The sequence below is a fragment of the Gorilla gorilla genome, chromosome 13 (genome assembly GCF_029281585.2).
Source record: "Gorilla gorilla gorilla isolate KB3781 chromosome 13, NHGRI_mGorGor1-v2.1_pri, whole genome shotgun sequence".
NCBI classification, from domain to species: domain Eukaryota; kingdom Metazoa; phylum Chordata; class Mammalia; order Primates; family Hominidae; genus Gorilla; species Gorilla gorilla.
The window spans coordinates 48,929,386-48,950,981 of record NC_073237.2 but is presented as its reverse complement, the minus strand read 5'-3'; the positions used below and the strand labels follow the sequence as shown (position 1 = coordinate 48,950,981).

General features: G+C 40.5%; 1 protein-coding gene across 5 annotated transcripts in view; it reads right to left on the bottom strand.

Annotated features, from left to right (window-relative positions):
• Nucleotides 1-10,640, bottom strand: part of PSIP1 (PC4 and SRSF1 interacting protein 1) — a 47,012-nt gene extending 36,372 nt beyond the window's left edge. For 4 of the 5 annotated variants that reach the window (XM_019033636.4, XM_019033638.4, XM_019033635.4 and 1 more), the window contains exons 1-2: nt 9,643-9,781; nt 6,106-6,182 (exon numbers count right to left, since the gene is read on the bottom strand). In XM_019033636.4, the coding sequence (XP_018889181.1) occupies nt 6,106-6,182; nt 9,643-9,714 (149 nt within the window). In that variant the 5' untranslated portion in view covers nt 9,715-9,781. Of the gene's footprint in view, nt 1-6,105; nt 6,183-9,642; nt 9,853-10,342 lie in introns of those variants that run through there. The other variant, XM_019033632.4, reaches the window with a different exon arrangement.
• Nucleotides 10,641-21,596: the final 10,956 nt, after the last annotated feature.

The following is a 21,596-nucleotide window of genomic DNA, read 5'->3' as shown; positions in this document are numbered from 1 at the left end:
AGATGAATAAACAGTTCATCTCATAATTTGGTGTAAAATTTAAGAGAAATCATACAAGTCCCACACCAATACGTGCAGCTATGAAACTTGTACAGAAGAACTAGTGTAGAAGAAAAAAATCCTATCCTAAGATTCATTACTTTATTTTCTTCTTGTCACCACTATCAGTACCTCTGCACTGACCTTCACTCCTAAAACTATAAATTAGACGGGTTTTAAAACAGCCTGTGATGTATATTTAAAGTTCCTAAAACTGAGCACCCAACTTCTTTGCGTTAAGACAATTAAGAGCAGTAAGGAGGAAAAAACTGCAAAATATCTTTATTTAAATTTTCTAGACTTCTAAGATACAGAGCTAGGTAGGAATATTCCCTGAATTAGCAAAGGTAATTAGTCACCAAAACTCAAACTGAGCTTCATTTCAATTTAATAAATACTACTAGAAGTCTTGGAAAAATGGGTAAATCCCCACAACTCTTGTTCCCAAAATGAAATAAAAGTTTGCCAAAGCTGAACATTTTAAATAAATAATAGCTGCTATTTATTTAGTGTTTAATACATGCCAAGCATTGTTCTAAGCATTATTCATGTCATGTCTTATTTGCATCCCAAGATTCTGAGGCAAGATAATATTATCCCCACTTTACAAATGACAAAGAAAAAAAACACAAATATAAGTAACCTGCCCAAGGTTATATAGCAGGTAAATGGCAGTCAGGATTCAAAAACAAACTTCTGATCTAGTTGCTCTACATAAACGTTGGCTAATGGACAGCAAATGCATAATCAACAAATGACTTTATCTAGTGCACAAAGCTTTCAATCACCAAATATTTATTTAACAGCTACTAAGTGCCAGGCACTTAAGTTAATGATGACAAGATAGACAAGGTCCCTGCTGATCCAGCTCTTCGAGTGTGGGTGAAAAAAAGAGAAAAGGGGAAAAAAAAAATTCAGTCACTGTTGCAATGGTGAAAATAAACACGAGGAGGAGGATGTGAGCTAAGATCTAAATGACTTCAAATATCCGAAGGCATAACCTTCCCCGCAAAGGGAAAACAAAAGACCTGAGATAAGATGAGGCTTATTTTTACAACAGAAAAAAGCGGTGAAAAATGTAATGAGGCTGGAGAGGTAAGCATGGGCTAGTTCGTATAAGTTTTTATAAATATCATTTGTAGGTAGTTTTTGGTTTTGATTCACTGCTAATGTTAAAATAGGGAGTCACTGAAGGTTTTCACTGAAATGACATGATCTGATTGAGATATAAAGATCTCTTTGACTACACAGTTGTACCTCTGTATCCGTAAGACTGTGGATTATCCTTCCTCGACCCCTGCAGATACCAAAATTCACAGATGTTTAAGTCCCTTATATAAAACAGCATATATATAACGCACACCCTCCCATTTACTTTAAATCAGGGGTCTCCAGCCCCCTGGCCAAGGACCAGTACCCGTCCGTGGCCTGTTAGGAACCAGGCTACACAGCAGGAGGCAGGCATTACCACCTGAGCTCTGCCTCCTGTCAGATCAGTGGCAGCATTAGATCCTCACAGAAGCACAAACCCTACTGTGCACTGCACATGCAAGGGATCTAGTCTGAGTGCTCCTTGTAAGAATCTAAGTAATGCCTGCTGATCTGAGGTGGAACAGTTTTCATCCCAAAACCATCCCCCCAAACCCCCGTGGAAAAAACTGTCTTCCACTGCTGCTTTAAATCATCTCTAGATCACTTATAATACCTAATACAATGTAAATGCTATATAGTTGTTACATTGCATTAAGGTAATAATGACAAGAAAAAAAATCTATACATATTCACTACAGACATAACCATCTTTTTCCCCCAAATATTTTCAATCTGTGACAGGATGACTCCATGGATACAGAACCCACAGATACAGCAGGCCAACTGTATGTGAAGAGTGGAAACTGAAACCAACATAGAGTAAGCGCACTATTTTTAATTTTTTTACCCCCAAGACAGGGTCTTACTATGTTACAAGCCAGATTTGAACTCCTGGGATCAAGGGATCCTCCTGCCTCAGCCTCCTAAGTAGCTGGGACTACAGACATGTCCCAGTGTGCCCAACTTAGGACATTATTTACAGGAGTAATTACGCATGGACTTGAATTATACAAAGATGACCAAGAGCAGACAGATCCGAATGCATTTGAAAGGCAAAGAACAAGATTTGCTGACTGACTAGATGTAGAAAGGAAGGGGAAAGACTATAATATGTAATCAAGGATAATACCAAGACTTGGCTTCAGTAAGAATTGAGTCTATGTCATTCCCACTTACTAAAAATCTGTCTGAATATGTTAGGTTTAAAATATCTAGTACATGGTCACAGTTAGGGCTCACTGTCTAATATTCAAAACTTGACTGCTGAACATTTACTATGAATGTCCTAAGTAAAATCAGACGTCTGTAGGCCAGGAAAAGAATGCAGTTACAAAAGAATTCTGCTCTAAATTAACAATTAAAAAATCTTAATCTATAAACCAGTTATGAATTAGTACAATTTCCAAATATCCCTTTCTTCTTGTATGTTCTTCCTATCCCATCTCCCTAACCCCTGGTTAGCAGACTACTAAACTATTTATGCAAAATCCAAACTAAAAAGTTCAAACAGGCCAGGCACAGAGGCTCATACCTGTAATCCCAGCACTTTGGGAGGCCAAGGCAGGTGGATCACTTGAGGTCAGGAGTTTGAGACCAGCCTGGCCAACATGGTGAAACCCCATCTCTACTAAAAACACAAAAATTAGCTGGGTGTGGTGGCGGGTGCCTGTAATCCTGACTAGTTGGGAGGCTGAGGCAGAGGAATCACTTGTATCTCGGAGTTGGAGGTTGCAATGAGCCGAGATGGTGCCACCGCACTCCAGCCTGGGCAACAGAGGAGACTCTATCACAAAAAAATAAAATAAAAATAAAAAAATAAAGTAGCCTGTAATCTCAGCACTTTGGGAGGCTAAGGCAGGAGGATCACTTGAAACCAGGCGTTGGAGACCAGCCCGGGCCATGTAGCAAGACCCCATCTCCAAAAAATAATAATAATAATAAATACAAAAATTAGCAAGCTACTGCAGTTATCAGCTACTTGGGAAGTTGAGATGGGAGGATCACTTGGGCCCAGGAGTTCAAGGATGCAGTCAACTATGATCGCCACTGTGCTCCATCCTGGGCCATGGAATGAGACTCTGTCTCCAAAAAAAAAAAAAACTTCAAATAACTACCCTCCCAAATTTTGAGGGGAAAAAAGATCATCAGAGACCTAGTTTCCAAAAATTAGTATTTTTTTGTTTGTTTTTTAGAGACAGAGTCTCACTCTGTTGCCCAGGCTGGAGTGCAATGGCACAATCTTGGCTCACCACACCCTCTGCCTCCTGGGTTCAAGCAATTCTCCTGCCTCAGCCTCCCAAGTAGCTGAGACTACAGGTGCACACTACCATGCCCGGCTAATTTTTCTATTTTCAGTAGAGATGGGGTTTCACTATATTGGCCAAGGTGGTCTTGAACTCCTGACCTCGTCATCCGCCCGCCTCAGCCTCCCAAAGTGCTGGGATTACAGGCGTAAGCCACCGCGCCCAGCCCAAAAATTAATCTTAAGTACAAAAGAAGTCACCACCAGACCAACATACATATGGGGCAGCACTGCTTTTCCAAAGATAAATGGTATAATCATAAGAACACTAAGGCAAAAACCACGTCCATTTTGAAATGAAAATTCAGTATTGTCAGCTTAACTTTAAATTCATTTGAATTCCTTGAATATATCCTAAATTCTTGAATATTAGTAATTCATTGTCTTCATTAACTATCTAATTACCTATTAACCAAACAACAGTTTAGTTTAGTTTGTTTTGGTTTAAAGTGTACATATATTTATAATATGAAAATCCTTTTAAATGCAGGAGAAGGGATAATCATTCCTCTTCTAAATTTAAAATAGTAATGTAAGAATGGACTGTGCATTCTGTAAGACTATCAGGATATATAGAAGTATAAAATCTGTTCCATTCCAGCACTTTAGGAGGCCGAGGTGGGCAGATCACGAGGTCAGGAGATCGAGACCATCCTGGCTAACACGGTGAAACCCCGTCTCTACTAAAAATACAAAAAATTAGCCTGGCGTGGTGGCGGGCGCCTGTAGTCCCAGCTACTCGGGAGGCTGAGGCAGGAGAATGGCGTGAACCCGGGAGGCGGAGCATGCAGTGAGCGGAGATCATGCCACTGCACTCCAGCCTGGGCAACAGAGATAGACTCCGTCTCAAAAAAAAAAAAAAAAGAAAAAACCTGCTCCATTTCAGACAAAAATCAGAATTAAAGACTTTTAAGCTTATAAAACTGAAAAATGCTAAGGAATGTCCACTCACATTACTACAGTATTTCCAAACTTCAACGTAAATCAGAATCATCTGGAAGGCTTGTTAAAACAGGTCTTTGGCTCCACACTCACAGCTTTATTCAGTAGGTCTAGAGTAAGGCCTAAGAACTTTTTTTTTTTTTTTTTTTTGAGATGAGGTCTGCAGTGGTGAGATCTTGGCTCACTGCAACCTTTGCCTCCCCGGCTCAGGTGACGGTTCCACCTCAGCCTCTGGAGTAACTGGGACCACATGTGTGTGCCACCACAAACGGCTAATTTTTGTATTTTTTGTAGAGACACAGTTTCACCATGTTGCAGGCTGGTCTCCAACTCCTGAACTCAAGTGATCCTCCCGCCTTGGCCTCCCAAAGTGTTGGGATTACAGGTGTGAGCCACCACACCCAGCCAAGAACTTACATTTTAATTAAAGTTCGCAAGAGATGCTAATGGTGCTAGACCTGACAACACACTTTGAAAAGCCCCACTCTAATATACACTGCACCATTTTCCATTAAAAGATACTTTTGTCCTCTATTAAATTTACTGAAGAGTTTCTTTAAAGTATCCCATGGAATCAGAAACTTATCACTTCTTAAAAATTATATTGTTATATATAGAATACACTTGAACCTAACTCCAATTATGATGAAGGCCAAACCAATTCTGGATCCAAAGTTGTATTTTTTTAAACACTTATTATTAAATATTGTACGACACCATTCAAATAAAATGTCCAGAACTGGTAAGTCTATACAGACAGTACACTAGTGGTTGTTTAGGGTTGGAGAGGGGAAAGTGATCATCAAAAGGTTATGATAGTAAATATACTAAAATCTACTAAATATACTAAAATCTATTGAAAATCACTTTAAGCAGGTGAACTTCTTTGTATGTAAATTCCATCTCAATAAAGCTATTAAAGACATTGTGTGAAAGTTTATACAGTAGCTAAGCAACTTTAAACCAAATATTGCCATTGTAGCCACTCTTAGGAATACATAATTCTAATCAGAATAGCAATAGTTTTGTTTCTCCTCATCCCAGGTAAACAAGACTACCAAAATTATGACAGACACCAAACCTCAAGTCCAAAATCAACCAGATTATATAGTATTTCTAAGGCCATTAAATTATAGGTACGTAGGAATATTCTTTGGGAAATTAATGGTAGCCTACGGAGTGATCCCATGCACTTGGCAGTAACATACGTCAACATTCAGCTGCAATTTTTGAAAAATTTGCTTCACATCAGTTCTCTGCCCACATACCCACCAGAGGCAGCAGAGCTTCAGGGACCATATAAACACATGGAGGGAACTAGCTAAGACTTCCTCTTCTCACCTTCTCCACAATATACAGTTTGCATATCTGATATCATAAAACCAAAAATTAGGTACCAAGTAGTCCTTATAAAAAGCACTTATTTTACTGTATAGGAATATCAGATCACCTATTAAAACTTTCCTTATGTATTTTCATCCATCAATCATTCTTATTGCTCAGAGAATTTCTACTTTCCTTTTTGGTTAAGGCAACATCAATTCCAGTAAAAAATAAACCTATAGCATCTGTAAACGCTACCTTAAAAACAGAGACTTAAAGACTCTTTCCAAAGTTCAAAGATTTTAAAGTTTCCTATTATGTTACGATTTCCCCCTTAAATTAATGTCTACTGCCTAATAACCCTGTTAAATTAACTCTGATTTGCCTTTAAAGCTAACAGGACTTACGTCTCATGAGTTCCAAAAAAGAAAATGGGTAGTTTGTTTGTGGGTGGCTTTACAGCTCCATCAGGAACTTCGTCTACCTAAAAGAAAAGTGAGAAAAATTAAAATATTTTAAATCATACACACCTCAACATTTATCTGAATAAACGAGAGCACAACATCCAAAAGGGTTCTGTTATAAAATGGACCAGTTCTGCAGGCCCATAATCTCCTATCCCCAAATCTAAAACCCAAGAAGCTCTGAAAACCAACATTTCTGTCAAAACTCATTTGGTGGCAAAACCTGGACTGACACTGAGGGTATCAGTCATTTCTTTTATCCACCTGTTTCCACTGTTGTTTCTTTGCAGACATATTATCATGTGCTATTCCAGACCGCACCAGCAGCAAAATATATGGCATATGTACTCTCCCTGCCTTCCCAAAATTCTGAATTATTAATCATATCATTTCAGGTAAGGAGTCTGAACCTATTTGACAACCCTAAATGTTAGTTCTGCAGGAAATCTATACAAATAACAGAATAATGTAAAAGCAGACATTGACAAAAGTTTAAATCAGTACCTCCCAAAGTCTGAAAAACTTACTATGAAAAGATCCTTCACTAATATGCCTGAATCACATGAGGCTACCTGTTCCTTTTTCACTGCTCTTTCAACCTTTTAAATTATGTAAGGAAGAAATCATCAGGTGCTGTCACGTCTAATATATCCATAATACTTGTTACTTTCCCTCATCAATAAAGGAAAAGCAGACCTCAGGACTAAAGCAGTACTATCTAGCTAGAATTTAACAACATGTCTGCCAGGCGCGGTGGCTCACACCTGTAATCCCAGGACTCTGGGAGCGCAAGGTGGATGGATCATGAGGTCAGGAGTTCAAGACCAGCCTGACCAATATGGTGAAACCCGGTCTCTACTAAAAATACAAAAATTAGCAGGGCACGGTGTCAGGTGCCTGTAATCTCAGCCACTCCGGAGGCGAATCACTTGAACCTGGGCAACAGAGGTTGCAGTGAGCCGAGATCACGCCACTGCACTCAAGCCTGGGTGACAGAGTGAGATCCTGCCTTTAAAAAAAACAAAAAAAAAGAATTTAACAACATATCTATTTTAAATGTCATAATTTTCATAATTTCAAAAACACTTCAATTTGAAAATCAGCTGACTTTGTTAAGAAGGGGGTTGACCATCAGAGGACCTACTATCCTCTGTAAGCATTGTGGTGTTGCAGAAAAAGACCATGAGGATGACTGAACTGATTTGTGAGGGAAGTCTAAAGGCTTTCACACACCAACAGAATCATTACCACCTAATATCTCTAGGGACCTATTTCCCCACTTATACGATGAAGATCACACCTGTTATCTCAACTTTGTGAGAATGCCCCGATAATTGCAAAAATCCTTAATCCCTTAAGAGATCATTTCTGTTAACCCAGTTCATATGCCTCTTTCTGCTAGCAAACAGCTTTAAGAGTTTATGCAAATACCTAGCACCTATAGCCTTTAGCAAATGCCAGGCAAAATTTAAGTTGATTTTTTAAATAATTATTACTGGTAAACGATTATGTACATGAATGTTTAAGACTTAAAAATTAATGAAGTTTGGGACATGTAGACAGAAATGTTAAAGCAAAAATTGCAACAAGAGGTGTCACCTTTACAGCTCAGACTTTAAATATGGACTCTAAACTCTACAGCAAAGATTTCAAATTTTTAAGAATGAAGAAGATAGAAAAAGGAATGTAACTGTTGGACACAGAATACACCAACACTAAATGGAGGTGTTTCTCAGAAAAAATGATGGGGAAAAGGGAAAAGACAAACACTTCCCTTCCAATCCAAATGAACTTGTTAAATGCAGAACTTGTTAAATAAGGAAAACACTCTGGTCTTCCAAAGGCTACCCTGTTTTATTTTCAGTAGCACTCTTAGTCACTTAACATATGAGCGTGGGGAGGGTGATTTGGGAGATTTTTTAAACATTTCCTTTGGCTTTTAACTTCACTGTGGCATGCAAATCGGAATATAGATCTGTTAGACAACCTCATATTTTCAAACACCTCAAAATAAACAAGGATACCTCGAAAACCATGAAAAAGTATATCAGAGGGGCCTTAAACCTGATCAGTTTCCCTAGGCTCCATTTGAACGTGAATTGTGTTTTATAGGTGCATCATATGTACTACGGACTATGGAGGGTATAAACAAATTCCATTTAAGGTTGTTGCCCTCGGGCTCACAATATATTTGGAAGTCAAAGCATACACAGAGTAAGAATTAAAACAAAAGATTATCACGAAAGGAATAGATTAGAATGTAAAATATATAGACAAGGATTATGACTAAGGATTGTTCAAGTAAGACTGCACCGAAAAGGCAGACTTTATAGGCAAGGAAAAAAGCTTTGGAAGGAAACTTGTGAACAGGAGTTTACGTAGAGCAGCTAGATGGAAGAAAGTCAAGAAACAGTGATCATTTTACACTTGGATGGCACTCTCAGCTCCTAGACAGGACTCCGTTATCTAATGGGTGTTTTCCACCATTCCCCTGCTGACGTAACTACAGAATTTAATTATTTTTAAGAAATACATTTTCAAAGGACAGTAAATTAGTCGAAAATAAATGGCTTGGAAAAAATAAAACTTCAGAACCCCATGTAAGTATATTTTTAAAGGATCTTGAGTTTACCTAATCTAATGGACTGCAACATATCTTAGGTCCTATCTATCACTGTTTGAGAGCCTTGGGTACCACCATAAACAAAAAGACCCCTTTTTCTAAAAATGGAGCGTAGATCTTTAAACAGTCTCAATTCCTAAATGTCACAAAACATCCTGGGTCCTTAATCATTTCTCTGTACCACTAGATGTGAACTGAGGAATCTGGTCCACACCTCCTTTTTGCCTACTGGAAACAAAAAGGTAAAACAACTTCTTCAAGGTCATAAACATCTCAAATAAAAAAGGAGAAATGAATTTTCTGGCCCTTCCTCGGTACTAAACTACTGTAATACTATCAAGAATATCCAGTCCTGAATCTCTGTATTAAGCAAATCCAGAAGGCCTCATCAAGTACAAGGTATTTTTTTTAAAACCCTGTAAATCCAATTTAACCACATACGCACTTCTCTGACATCCAAGTGTTTGTGTGTAATCTGCACAAATTCCACTGATATTTTGTACTTGATCCAAAACTATGGAAATGTCAATGTTTCACTAATTTTTAAACAAAAATTCATTCTTCATTATTTCACCTACAATGGAATATTAACTAGCAACACATTTAAATATTTCCTAGGAAGAAAATCTGTCCAAGTCTGCCAATAAACCATACGGAAACACACAGTATGTAGAAACGTCTGGATTTTCATAATTACACGGGAGATTACTGGGCAAAAAACTAAAATGAAAGGTCAGGTTACAAATGAGACTAAAGCGAGGGAGAGAAAGGACAGAAAAAATAAAAAGACACGGTGGGCAGCAGGCCTCTGGAGAGGAGGGTAGCACTGCTAAGCGCGAGGGCTACAAATCACTTACTCGAGCTGGCCAATGGGGATAACCTTTCATCTTGGCGAAGATGAGGTCTCCAGGTTTGAAATCGCGAGTCATGTTTCGGGGGCGAGACCGGGGGTCCGAAGCCCGGGAGGCGGCGAGGAGATGCGGCGGCGCGGGGATGCGGGCGGCGGACGCGGGCCCAGCTACCGGGCCCGCGGGCGGAGGAGGATGCCTCGGGGCGTCCCGACACGCCTGCTAGGGAGAGCATCGAGGGCGGTTAAAGCGAAAAAGCCCGAAGGGAGGGGCCGCAAGGGGAGGGGGAGGGGAGCCGGCGGGTGGGGGTGGGAGAGCGAGTGGAGGGCCGCCTCCCGCTCCTCCCCCGCCAGTGCGCTGCCTCCGCGCTGGGGCAGGTCCTCCGCCCCGCCACCGGAGAGACGCCACCACCTGAAGCAGGGATGCTGCCCGGCCAGGAATCTCCCGTCTGCCCGCCCCATCTTTCTCCGGGCTTTTTCCACCGAGCTTAAGCCCCAAAAGGGAGGGGGTGCATGGGAGAGAAAAAGGCAGGGATTCCGAGAGGCGAGCGGCCCCCTTCCGCCCACGCAAGGCCTCCCCCGCAACCTGCTGCCCAGCAGCTGCAGCCTCGGCCCCCTTAGCTCCTGGGCGGGCCGCGTCCACTTCCCCGCTACAGCCAGGAGCGACGCCACCGAGGGGGGGGCGGGGCGAGTCCCCGTCGCCCGCTCACCTGCCGGGGCCGCGGGCGCCGACGCTGCGGTTGCTGGCCGGTCGCCTCTACCCGCGTCCACGCAAGCCACCTGCGCCACCAGCTGCCGCAGAGGCGTCTCAACGGCTCGGAATCGCAACCGCGCCGCCGCTGCCGCCGCCGTAGCTGCGCTGCTCCCGCGCGGCTCCCGCTCGGCGCCCGCTAGCACTGGGGCGCGACCAACTGTTTACCGAGAGAGGGGGGATGATGCAGCACCCGGCGAAGGTGTGTGGCTCCGAAGCGGATTTTCTGGAAACCCTACGTCACCAAGTTCGCTTTCCTGTAACAAGTGCATGCAGATGGAGAAGAAGACGCAAGCGAAGAAGAAAGGACTGGGCGAAAATAGCTCGGCCTGCCGCAAGTTCCCCCTGCGGTTTGCGGAGTGGTCGGGCCCGGCCCGCCCCTGCTGGCCTCTCTGCGTGTGTGTATTTGTATGTGTACTGTATGTAAAAGGCGGGGAGGGAGGAAATGATTGTTGTGGACGCGGTTTTGGGGGCGGGTATCCGGGCCTCTATCCCTTGGCTGCGTGTTAGGGAGAAACTGGCAGTAAAGCTTCATGTTCTTGTATCGTTTCCCAGGGTGGGGAGGTTTGAATGCTGCTTTTGCGCGGCTTGCATCATCCAAAAAAGAGGAGCTGTACGAAAACCCTAAGATGAAATTGGAGCATGCGGCGGTTGCAGGGTGTGCTGCATCTAGGCCTCTTGCACCTCGCTGAATGGGCCTCGTAATCTCCTTTTCCTTGAGATTGTAGTATGAGAGAGCCCTATTTCATTTCTTTTACATTTGCATCACCAAGAACTATTAAGAAAAATGCAACCCTACTGAATGCAAAATGCGAAGGGTAGAAAACAATGACAGGAAAACAGAATCCTTTTAGATAGGATGTGGGTTTGGGCCCTAACTAAATTTTAGCTGCATCTAAATTTTATTTCCCTAGTAGAATAGGAGCTGGTAGGTGGTACAATGTGTAAGTGTTACTAAACCTCAAATATTTTCTCTCTTAAAATGCTCTTCAAGGGATTTTAAAGGTTAATTTTTTGATCCTTTAGAGAGGTTGAAAATATTTTTAAAAAGAATGTTAAGACATATAAAAATAAGAATAATAAGACATTAGCACCTAGATAATACTGTTTTAAATACGGGACTCAACTGGAAATGAATTAGGAAATTTTTTTTGAATTGGTAAAAATTGAGAGTTTTTTGAAAGCGATACAGCATGTCTTTAAAAAGGAATGAAAGAAGACAGTCCCAAAGTAAAATGTCCTGTAAGGAGTTTCGAGAAACTAAGTATACCTGGGCAATATGCAGAGTTCCAAGTGGAGCAAAAAGAGAAATTGGCAGAGGAGAAGGAAGGGTTGGTGAAATGTCTTGAAGCTTCTCATTCTGAATTTGAATTTAATGTGTGTAGTAGGAAGCTACTATAGGTTGCTCAGCAAGAATGGGGTAAAAATGATTATTTAACCAGTTCTTGATGTTTCAAGGTAGATGTTAGTAGAAAGAGGCCGGGGGTAACTGGAGTACTCATGAAATGACGCATTTCTCAGTGAGAATGGTGACTAAGAAACGGGAAGGAAGAGCACAACTAAGTAATTACACAAAGGAATGATTGTCAGGTGTTGGCTATAAATTATGCATAGGAAAAGGTGGAAAAAGGTGTATTGAAAAAAAGCTCAAGATACAGAGTAAGAGAGACCAAAGCAGCATCCAGCAATCATTTTTTTGTGTGTATGCACTTTATTTGTTCTAAACCCTGTAAGGCCTTGCTACTTCAAGTGTGGTCCAAGGCCCAGCAGCAAGGGCTTTACCTGGGAGTGCAGGTAAAGCTCAGACCTTCCCCAGGCCTTCTAAATCATAATCTGCATTTTAAAAGGATCCCTAGGTGATTCTTACGCATATTCAAGTTTGAGAAACTGCTTTAGAGGATACCTCAGACTGTAAAAACTTCAAACTAAGAAAAACAGATATATGACAAGTTATAATTAAAGTTAAAGATAACTTTTTATTAGTACTAATGGTAGGATTAACAGGTAAAGAGGGGGTAGTTAGTGTTACAGGGGACCTCAGAAAAGAAATAAAAAAGGGAAAATGGAAAAGCATTGATGTTTTAGTATTAGTATTTTCTGTTGTTGTTGTTGTTTTAAAAAAAGGAAGTACCATACTTAGCTCCTGCTGCCTTTAAGTTTTGTCCGCTTCAACCTGTGGTAGTTTGTGGACAACAGGAGATACCCTTTAAACAATAAAGGCAAAACAGGTGGTGGTTTAAGCTTCCAGAGAACAAAAGCCCAGGATCCCTGGGAGCAACAGTTCTGAATCTGAGAGGAAAGGGGGAGGGGAGGGGAGGGGAGGGGAGGGGAGGGGAGGGGAGGGGAGGGGAGGGAACGGGGAAGGAAAGCTGGGCACATCCTAGCCACTTGGGAGAGCTTTTCTGTGCTCTTTTTCAGCTATGCTTGGTGCAGCCCTCTCCCATAGTCAGCCTTCTTAGTGGGGATACTTGAAAAAGTATACCAAAATGGAGATCAGAGGAGCAATGGGAAAGTTATAAGGAGAAAGAATATAATTTCCAAAACAACTGAAGCAAGGGGAGGGGCCAGGAAAATCCAAATGAGTTGAGGCAGGAACTTGGCCTACATTATCTCATTTAACCCAAGTGCCACTATCCCCATTTCACAGATGAGAAAATAAGCTCACAGAAGGTAAGCAGCTAGCTTGCCCAAGATCACACATCTAGTCCAGGGGCTGAGGCAACATTCTAGCCCCTCTGGCTACTTGCCCATGCCTTTTTTGTGATCCCACATCGCCTCTAGGTGGGGCAGGGAGGCAGCAAGGCTGAAGGAGGAGTGGCTTATAATTAGAAAAAGATGCTGGAAGGAAAAGCAGCCCAGTACTTACTCTTCCACCTTCCACCTTTGGGCTTGAAAGTATTCCCAGCTTCAAATTTCTTAACAACCTCCCTCCACACCATGCCATTCCCCAGCTTGTCCCCAGCACGAGACCATTCTGTTTAACTCCTTCTGGTCCTAAAAAGCTCAACCCAAAAATCACCTCTGGAATAGATGTGACCTAATCTTAGAGTAACATAGTTTCTTATTTACACTCTTTCCTACTAATCTGTAAACTGCTTAGAAGTAGGCACTATCTTATTCATCAGTGCAGGTACTCAATAAAAAAGCGCCGGACGCGGTGGCTCATGCCCGTAATCCCAGCACTCTGGGAGGCCAGGGCAGGTGGATCACGAGGTCAGGAATTCAAGACCAGCCTGGCCAACATGGTGAAACCCCGTCTATACTAAAAATACAAAAATTAGCCGGGTGTGGTGGTGTGCGCCTGTTAATACCAGCTACTCAGGAGGCTGAGGCAGGAGAATCCCTTGAACCTGGGAGGTGGAGGTTGCAGTGTTCCAAGATCACCCCACTGCACTCCAGCCAGGGTGACAGAGCGAGACTCTGTCTCGAAAAAAAATTTCTTTTCAAAAATATTTATTGAGTGAATGAGAGGGAGGGGCAAGTGAAAAACCCCAACAGACTCATTAATCCTTTAGGGTGAAAAAACAGGTAAGTATGACACATGGAAGTGTTTTTGTTTTGACTTTATGAATTTTTCTTGTACAGTACTTAAAGGTTAACCCTTTAAGAGCAGTGATTTTTTCATTCACTACAAATACATTCATTTTAACCATTTTAATGAAAATCTTTCTAAATGAGATCTTTATTCTAAAAAATTAGCAACAATCTCTTCCTTCGTATCTTTTGCATAATTTCCTACCTTAATACACAGTGTTAGTGATGCACCTTCAATTTATAGGTATGAACAGGTATTGAACTGTTTTCTTGTGTTATATGTTAATCCTTATGATGGGGAAATAGTGGGAAGTTAGCAAGAATATGGGGGAAAATAAAGAGCATTAATCAAAGAGCTAGTTTAGTTGGGGATGTCATAAATCCAATCTAGGTCTTGCTTCCCATGAAAATCAATAAGCATTCAAAGCTTTGACTCCCAGGTGGGCAAAAACCAAGAAGTACTAGCTTATGAGCTGGTAGCTAGGTTTACTGCTGAGCTGGTTTACCAATGTTTAGAAGAGAGTTGTTTTCAGCGCATGAGATAAGAGAAGTCTTAAGGAATCTGAGTGCTCCTTAGAAAGACTAGAAAGAAGCAAGGCAAAGATAGAGTTTGACAGTTGACCTGTGAGTACTATTAGTGCCTTTTGTGAAGACTGCCTAGACTGTGGGCCGTTCCAGTGGGAATTTTTTTTTTTTTTTTTTGAGACGGAGTCTCGCTCTGTCACACAGGCTAGAGTGCAGTGGCGCAACCTCGGCCCACTGCAACCTCCACCTCCTGAATTCAAGCGATTATCCTGCCTCAGCCTCCCGAGTAGCTGGGATTACAGGTGCCCACCACCACACCTAGCTATTTTTTTTTTTTTTGTATTTTTAGTAGAGACAGGGTTTCACTGTGTTGGCCAGGCTGGTTTTGAACTCCTGACCTCAAGTGGTCCATCAACCTCGGCCTTCCAAAGTGCTAGGATTACAGGAGTGAGTCATCGCACCCGGCCTTTTTTTTTTTCTTTTTTTTTTTTTTTTGAGATGGAGTCTCACTCTGTTGCCCAGGCTGGAGTGCAGTGGTGCAATCTTGGCTCACTGCAACCTCCACCTCCTGGGTTCAAGTGATTCTCCTGCCTCAGCTTCCCAAGTAGCTGAGATTACAGGCATGTGCCACCATGCCCGGCTAATTTTTTTTGTAGTTTTAGGAGAGATAGGGTTTTGCCACGTTGGCCAGACTGGTCTCGAACGCCTGACCTCAGGTGATCTGCCCTCCCCGGCCTTCCAGAGTGCTAGGATTACAGGCGTGAGTCACCGTGCCCAACGTCCAGTGGGATTTTTTTAAAAATCACTAGATGACCTGATTACTTCTCATCTCAGATACTTGGTTTGCTTCTTTTTTACATCTCCATCTCCAGTCTTGGTTAAGGCTTCTCTTACCCACATGTGTGTATGCCATACTCCTCTTTGACTCTGCTGCCTGATTTTGCCTTTTTCTCTTCTTCATCTTATTCCTTTGTCTGTATTCTTTCTCATTTTCCTCCGTGTTCTTACTCCATGATTTTGGTGTGTAAAGTGTGTAGCTTTGAAAGTGGAGTGATCTTTTGCTCTGGTCAATAGACCTACCAACCTACTGATGTCTTTTATTGTCTTTGTACCATTGATGCTTCTAGGTCAGCTTTCTCAGAGTGTTTTATGAGAACAGTAGTATAGCTTGAGAAGTTAAAAGGCCTAAATTAGGGAAAAGGAAATTCTATAGACAAGTGAATTTGAGAAACGCAGAGTCAAAGTTGCTTGGCTTTCTTTAAAGTAAGACATCTCAGAGCTGTTAATATATTAAATTTGCTTTATGAATTTCTAAAATGGGTTTTTAGCCATCAGTCCAAAGTTATTTGATAATGGAACTCCCCTTTCTTTTTTTCTGGAAAACCCTCACCTAGGACTAGTGATGGTAAATATTGTACCATGCAACATTTTGGCGATGTGCTTTCTTATGAGCTTATTGATAAGCAGGGGATGTGAGGTTGAGCTCTGATAGCCAGACAGACACCAGAGGCTTTACTTTAAATGCAAATTTAATGTATCTTAATATTTAGAAAAAGTAACTCAGGTGCTCGATGTTCAACTGCAGAGAAAAAACTAATAGTTACCACTTTGATATGACATAAGAAAAGAGAGCACAGACTTTGGAGTCAAGCATGAGTTCTGATCATGGCTCTGTCACTTTCCATACGTGCTATTAGGCAACTCTTAATTTCATGTACTTATTTTCTAATCAGTGAAATGTGAATAAGGACACTTGCCTTGGAGGGCTATTGTGAGGATTAAATTAGATCATAAATATATAATGTGCATGATATTAGTATCTTAGCCATGTTTACAACCTAGGGGGAAAAATAAGTAATTGTCTTCCATGTATGTATAGGATTATGCTATGACTGGGTCTAAAATCCAACTAGATGTAGAGGGAAAAGTTCTGTATGAAAACTTCACTTCTAAGGACTGCTGGATGACAAATTACTGGTTTGACTTTGCTGTTTGGGGATTTTTTTCTTCTTCTTGGATTGGTCTTTTATTATTATTATTATTATTATTAATCATTATTATTATTATTATTTGAGACAGGGTCTTGCTCTGTTGCCCAGGCCGGAGTGCAACGGCCTGATCTCGGCTCACTGCATCCTCAAACTCCTAGGCTCAAGTGATCCTTCCCTCTCAAACTCTGGAGTAGTTGGGACTACAGTCGCATACCACTATCCCCAGCTTTTTTTTTTTTTTTTTAATTTTTTGTAGAGACAAGGTCTCCCTATGTTGCCCAGGCTGATCTCAAACTCCTGGTCTCAAGCAGTCCTCCTGCCTCGGCCTCCCAAAACTGTAGTATTATGGGCATGAGCCACAGTGCCTGGCCTGGTTTGGGTTTTTTTGTAGTTTTTTTTTTTAAGATTTTATTTTTTGAGAGCAGTTTTAGATTCACAGCAAAATTGAGAAGATACAGATGTATCCCATATGCCCTCTACCCCCACACATGCATAGCGTATATCATTATCAACATCCCCCACTAAAGTATTACATTTTTTATGATTGATGAAACTACATTGACATATTACCCAATGTCCATAGTTTACATTAGGGTTCACTATTGCTTCGTGCATTCTATGGGTTTGGACGAATTTATAATGACATGTATCCGCCACTGTAACATCATACAGAGTAGTTTCACTGCCCTCAAAATCCTTTCTGCCCTGCCTATTCATCCGTCCATTCCCCAAGTCATGGCAACCACTTATCTTTTTACTGTCTTCATACTTTCCCCTTTTCCAAATCATACAATATGTAACCTTTTCAGAGGCTTCTTTCACTTCGTAATCTGCATTTCAGTTTCCTCCATGGCTTGGTAGGTAATTTCTTTTTAGTTCTGAAACATATTCCATTGTCTGGACATATTTTGTTTGTTCGAATATTCACCTACTGAAGGAAACTTGGTTGCTTCCAAGTTTTGGCAATTATGAATAAAACTGCTATAAATGACTATGTGCATGTTTTGTGTGAACATAAGTTTTCAACTTATTTGTGTAAATACCAAGTTCTGTAATTGCTGATTCATATGGTAAGAATATGTTTCACTTTTAAGAAATTGCCAAACTGTTTTCCAAAGTGGTTGTACCATTTTATATTCCCACCAGCAATGAGTGAGAGTTCCTGTTGCTCCACATCCTCATCAGCATTTGGTGTTGTGTTTTGGATCTTGGCCATTCTGTTAGATGTGTGTTAGGTATCTCATTGTTATTTTATTTTTTGTATTATAGCTCATAACTTATTAGCTCCTCCACAGTGGTTAGTAGAAGATTTCTGCTTAAGTATGTTTTATATGTGTCCTTCAGTGAAGAAAATATTTGTTAAGACATCAACCTAGAATAATATGGAAACCTAAGGCGGCTTGGAGAAAACAGTGTTTATGTACAGATTACAAAACATTTCGAAAATACAAAGTAGTAGCAATGAATTTTTTAAATTTCCATACCCACAAATTACCCTGTTAAAATGTTTGTCAATTATCTTCCAGTCTTCATTTGTATAGATTTTTTTTTTTTTTCAGGCAGGGTCTCGCTATGTCGCCCAGGTTGCAGTGCAGTGGCACAATCACACCTCACTGAAGCCTCACCCTCCTGGGCTCAAGCCATCCTCCCAGCCGGAGTAGCTGGGACTACATGTGTACACCACCATGCCTGGCTAATTTTTTTATTTTTTGTAGAGAGGAGGTCTCTGTGTTGCGCAGGCTGGTTTTGAAAGCTGGGCTCAGGCAATCCTCCTCTCTTAACCTCCCAAAGTGTTGGGATTACAGGCATGAGCCACCACACCTGGATTTTTGTATAGATTTTTAAACATAGTTTGTAAATATTGTTTTGAAATAAACTTTTCCTTTTTGAATAAATTTATTTTATAGACAAGTTACCAAGATAGTACAGAGGATTATTTTATACCTTTTGCTAAGTTTTCACTCTTGTTAACATCCTATATTAGCATTGCAAGGGTGTCAAAATTAAGAAATTAACATATCTACAACACTGTTACCTAAACTACTGAGTGTATTTGTATTTCACCAACTTTCCCATTAGTGTCCTCCTTCTGTTATAGTATCCTGTCCAGGATACCACATTATTCTGAGTTGTCATGTCCTCCCGGTCTTTTCCGGTCTATGGCAGTTTCTAAGTCTTCCATTGTTTTTCATGATCTTGGCAGTCTTTTTTTTGTTTGTTCTTGTTTTTGTTTTTGTTTTTTTGAGACAGTCTCATTCTGTCACCCAGGCTGGAGTGCAGTGGCGTGATCTTGGCTCACTGTAACCTCCACCTCCCAGATTCAAGCGATTCTCCTGACCGTGACAGTCTTGAGGAGTTCTGGCCAGATACACTGTAGAATGTCCCCTAATCTGCATTGGTCTGATGTTTTCCTCATGGTTACACTGGTGATGTGGGATTTCGGAAAGAATACCCCAAAAGTAAAGTGTCTTTCTGGTCACGTCGTATCAGCTATATGATATGAACATGACACCACGCGTAATGTGAACCTTCATCACGATTTTGGTGATGTCTGTTAGGTTTCTCCACTATAAAGTTACTCTTTTTCTCTTTCCCTACTTAGTCTTTGGAAACAGTCGCTAAGTCTAGCCTACTCCCAGGGGGGGTCAGGAGCACCCAGAAATGAAGCTTCACCTCCTAGACAGGGGAATATCTCTCTCTATATATACTTTGGAATTCCTCTATATAAAAGATTTGTTTCTTCCCGCTTATTTATAAATATTGTTTTTAGTGACTGAATTACTGGCTATACTATAGTTTAGCTAAATAGTCTTCAAATGTTGCACATTTAGGTGGTATACAATTTTTTACTTAAAGAGTTTTGTATTAATAATTTATAATCATATGATGGGTTTTTTAAATTTCCATTTTTTATCTGTAGTGTTTTAAACACATTCCTTGCTCCAAGGAACATATATTTATAATTTCAAAAAATCAATACCTCTTGAGCATAGGCCTGCATATTTTATTTGACTGAGAAACTCTTTTATCTCCAAGATTTTAAACTTGGAGCTTTCTGCTGTGATCGTAATCCAGGCAACTCTCCAGCACTGTTCTATCCATTGAACCTCTTTTTCTCAGTTAACTTGACTTTAGTCATTTTTGCATCCCACTTCACTGAGCATATCCCACTTTCCAGCCTCACATGATGCCTATGACAACAGTCTTCACATTTTTTTGCTGCTATAGTTCCCCCGCCAAACATTTTAAGTTGAAATATAACATTTTTTCAACATTTTAATCATTCCAAAAGATGCGGTTTCTAGCACATTAGAGATACTTTAAAATAAAAATGTTACATGAAGTGTAGTATAAATACCCACAGTGATTTCATAGCCACTATTATTCATTTTCAGAAAAACGTGAATAAATACATCTTTATTTTAAGGAATAAAGAATTCTTGTTCTTTAATAAAAGTTTATTAGCATTTAAAAATTTTCCATATTTGCTTATTCTCCTTGAACTCTAATTTCCATTCTACTTGTCCTGTAGAATTTTGTTGTAATCCAGTACATTTTGTATTTGAAAGTACTTTAGGGCCAGGTGTTGTGGCTCACGCCTATAATCCCAGCACTTTGGGAGGCCAAGATGGGCAGATCACCTGAGGTCAGGAGTTTGAGATTAGCCTAGCCAACATGGAGAAACCCCGTCTCTACTAAAAATACAAAAATTAGCCGGGCATGGTGGCACGTGTCTGTAATCCCAGCTACTCGGGAGGCTGAGGCAAGAAAATCACTTGAACCTGGGGGGCAGAGGTTGCAGACAGCCAAGATCACGCCATTGCACTCCAGCCTGGGCGACAGAACAAAACTCTGTGTCAAAAAAAAAAGAAAGTACTTTATTGAACCCATCATACTTCTCTATAACAGTAATATGTATATAAATTGAAATTATCAAGTGCACTTTTTTCTTGTGATTATAAGACATAGATTTTTTCCTCAGATTGTTTTTCATTAAAATTAGTCATATATAATTGACCAAATCAACATATATTACACATTTTAATACATTATTCATTATGAAAATTATACTGGAAATGTTTCTCTTAAGCAGATGAGTCATGATCAAATTTTTTCTAAGTATAATATTTAATGAAAGTGAAAGGCATAGATGGTAAATACTACTCAGTCTGGCAGTTGGTAGATATTTTAATTTTTTCTTACTAGGAGGTAAAATTTTTTAACATTTTTTTTTTTTTTTTAGAGATAAGGTCTTGTTATGTTTCCGAGGCTGGATTCAAACTCCTGGGCTGAAATTATCCTCTCGTGTCAGCCAGGATTACAGGCACGCACCACTGCCTAGCATAAACATTTTATAAGATAAAGATAAACTAGAAAAAAAGTTACGTGATGATAGGTTCTTGAAATACAGTTGGCTCTCTATCAGCAGTTTCTACATTCGTGGATTCGACCAATCCCAACCCTGATGGAAAAAACAGTACCTGCATTCTGCATTGGTAGAATCCGCGGATGCAGAATCTGGCACCTCCTCACCGCACCCCCTCCATCCCACCTCCCCCTGTGAGTGCTAACTAAGGAACTTGAGTATCCATGGATTATGGTATCCACGGGGGTTCTGGAACAATCCCCCACAGATAAGGAGGGCCAACTGTGTGTTATTGAATAACACATTCAATTTAAGAGAATCACTTAAATTTTTACCCTGGATTTTAATCAGTGTATCTGGAAATATTTAGTATTCATGGGAAACTTTACAGTTACATTTTAAGAATCAAGTTTAACCAGTTTATACCACTTCATCTGTGCAAAGAAGATTTATTTACCAGCTGTAATGACAAATCTTAGAGATGAGTAGTGAGAACATCTAAAAAGAATTGGCAGGGCACGGTGGCACGTGCGGTAGTCTCAGCAACTCAGGAGCCTGAAGTGGGACAATCACTTGAGCCCACCATCACTTGAGTTCGAGGTTACAGTGAGCTACGATCACCACTGTACCGCAGCCTGGGTGACTGAGCAAGACCCTGTTTCAAAACAAACAAAATTGTTTGTTTGAAGGCAGACTGAGAAACACTTTAATGTTCTATATTTCTTTTCAATGCTACGTTTGTTTTGCTCCTGTGGGAGTCTTTCTCGCTCTTTTTATACAATTCAAAAGATAGAAGA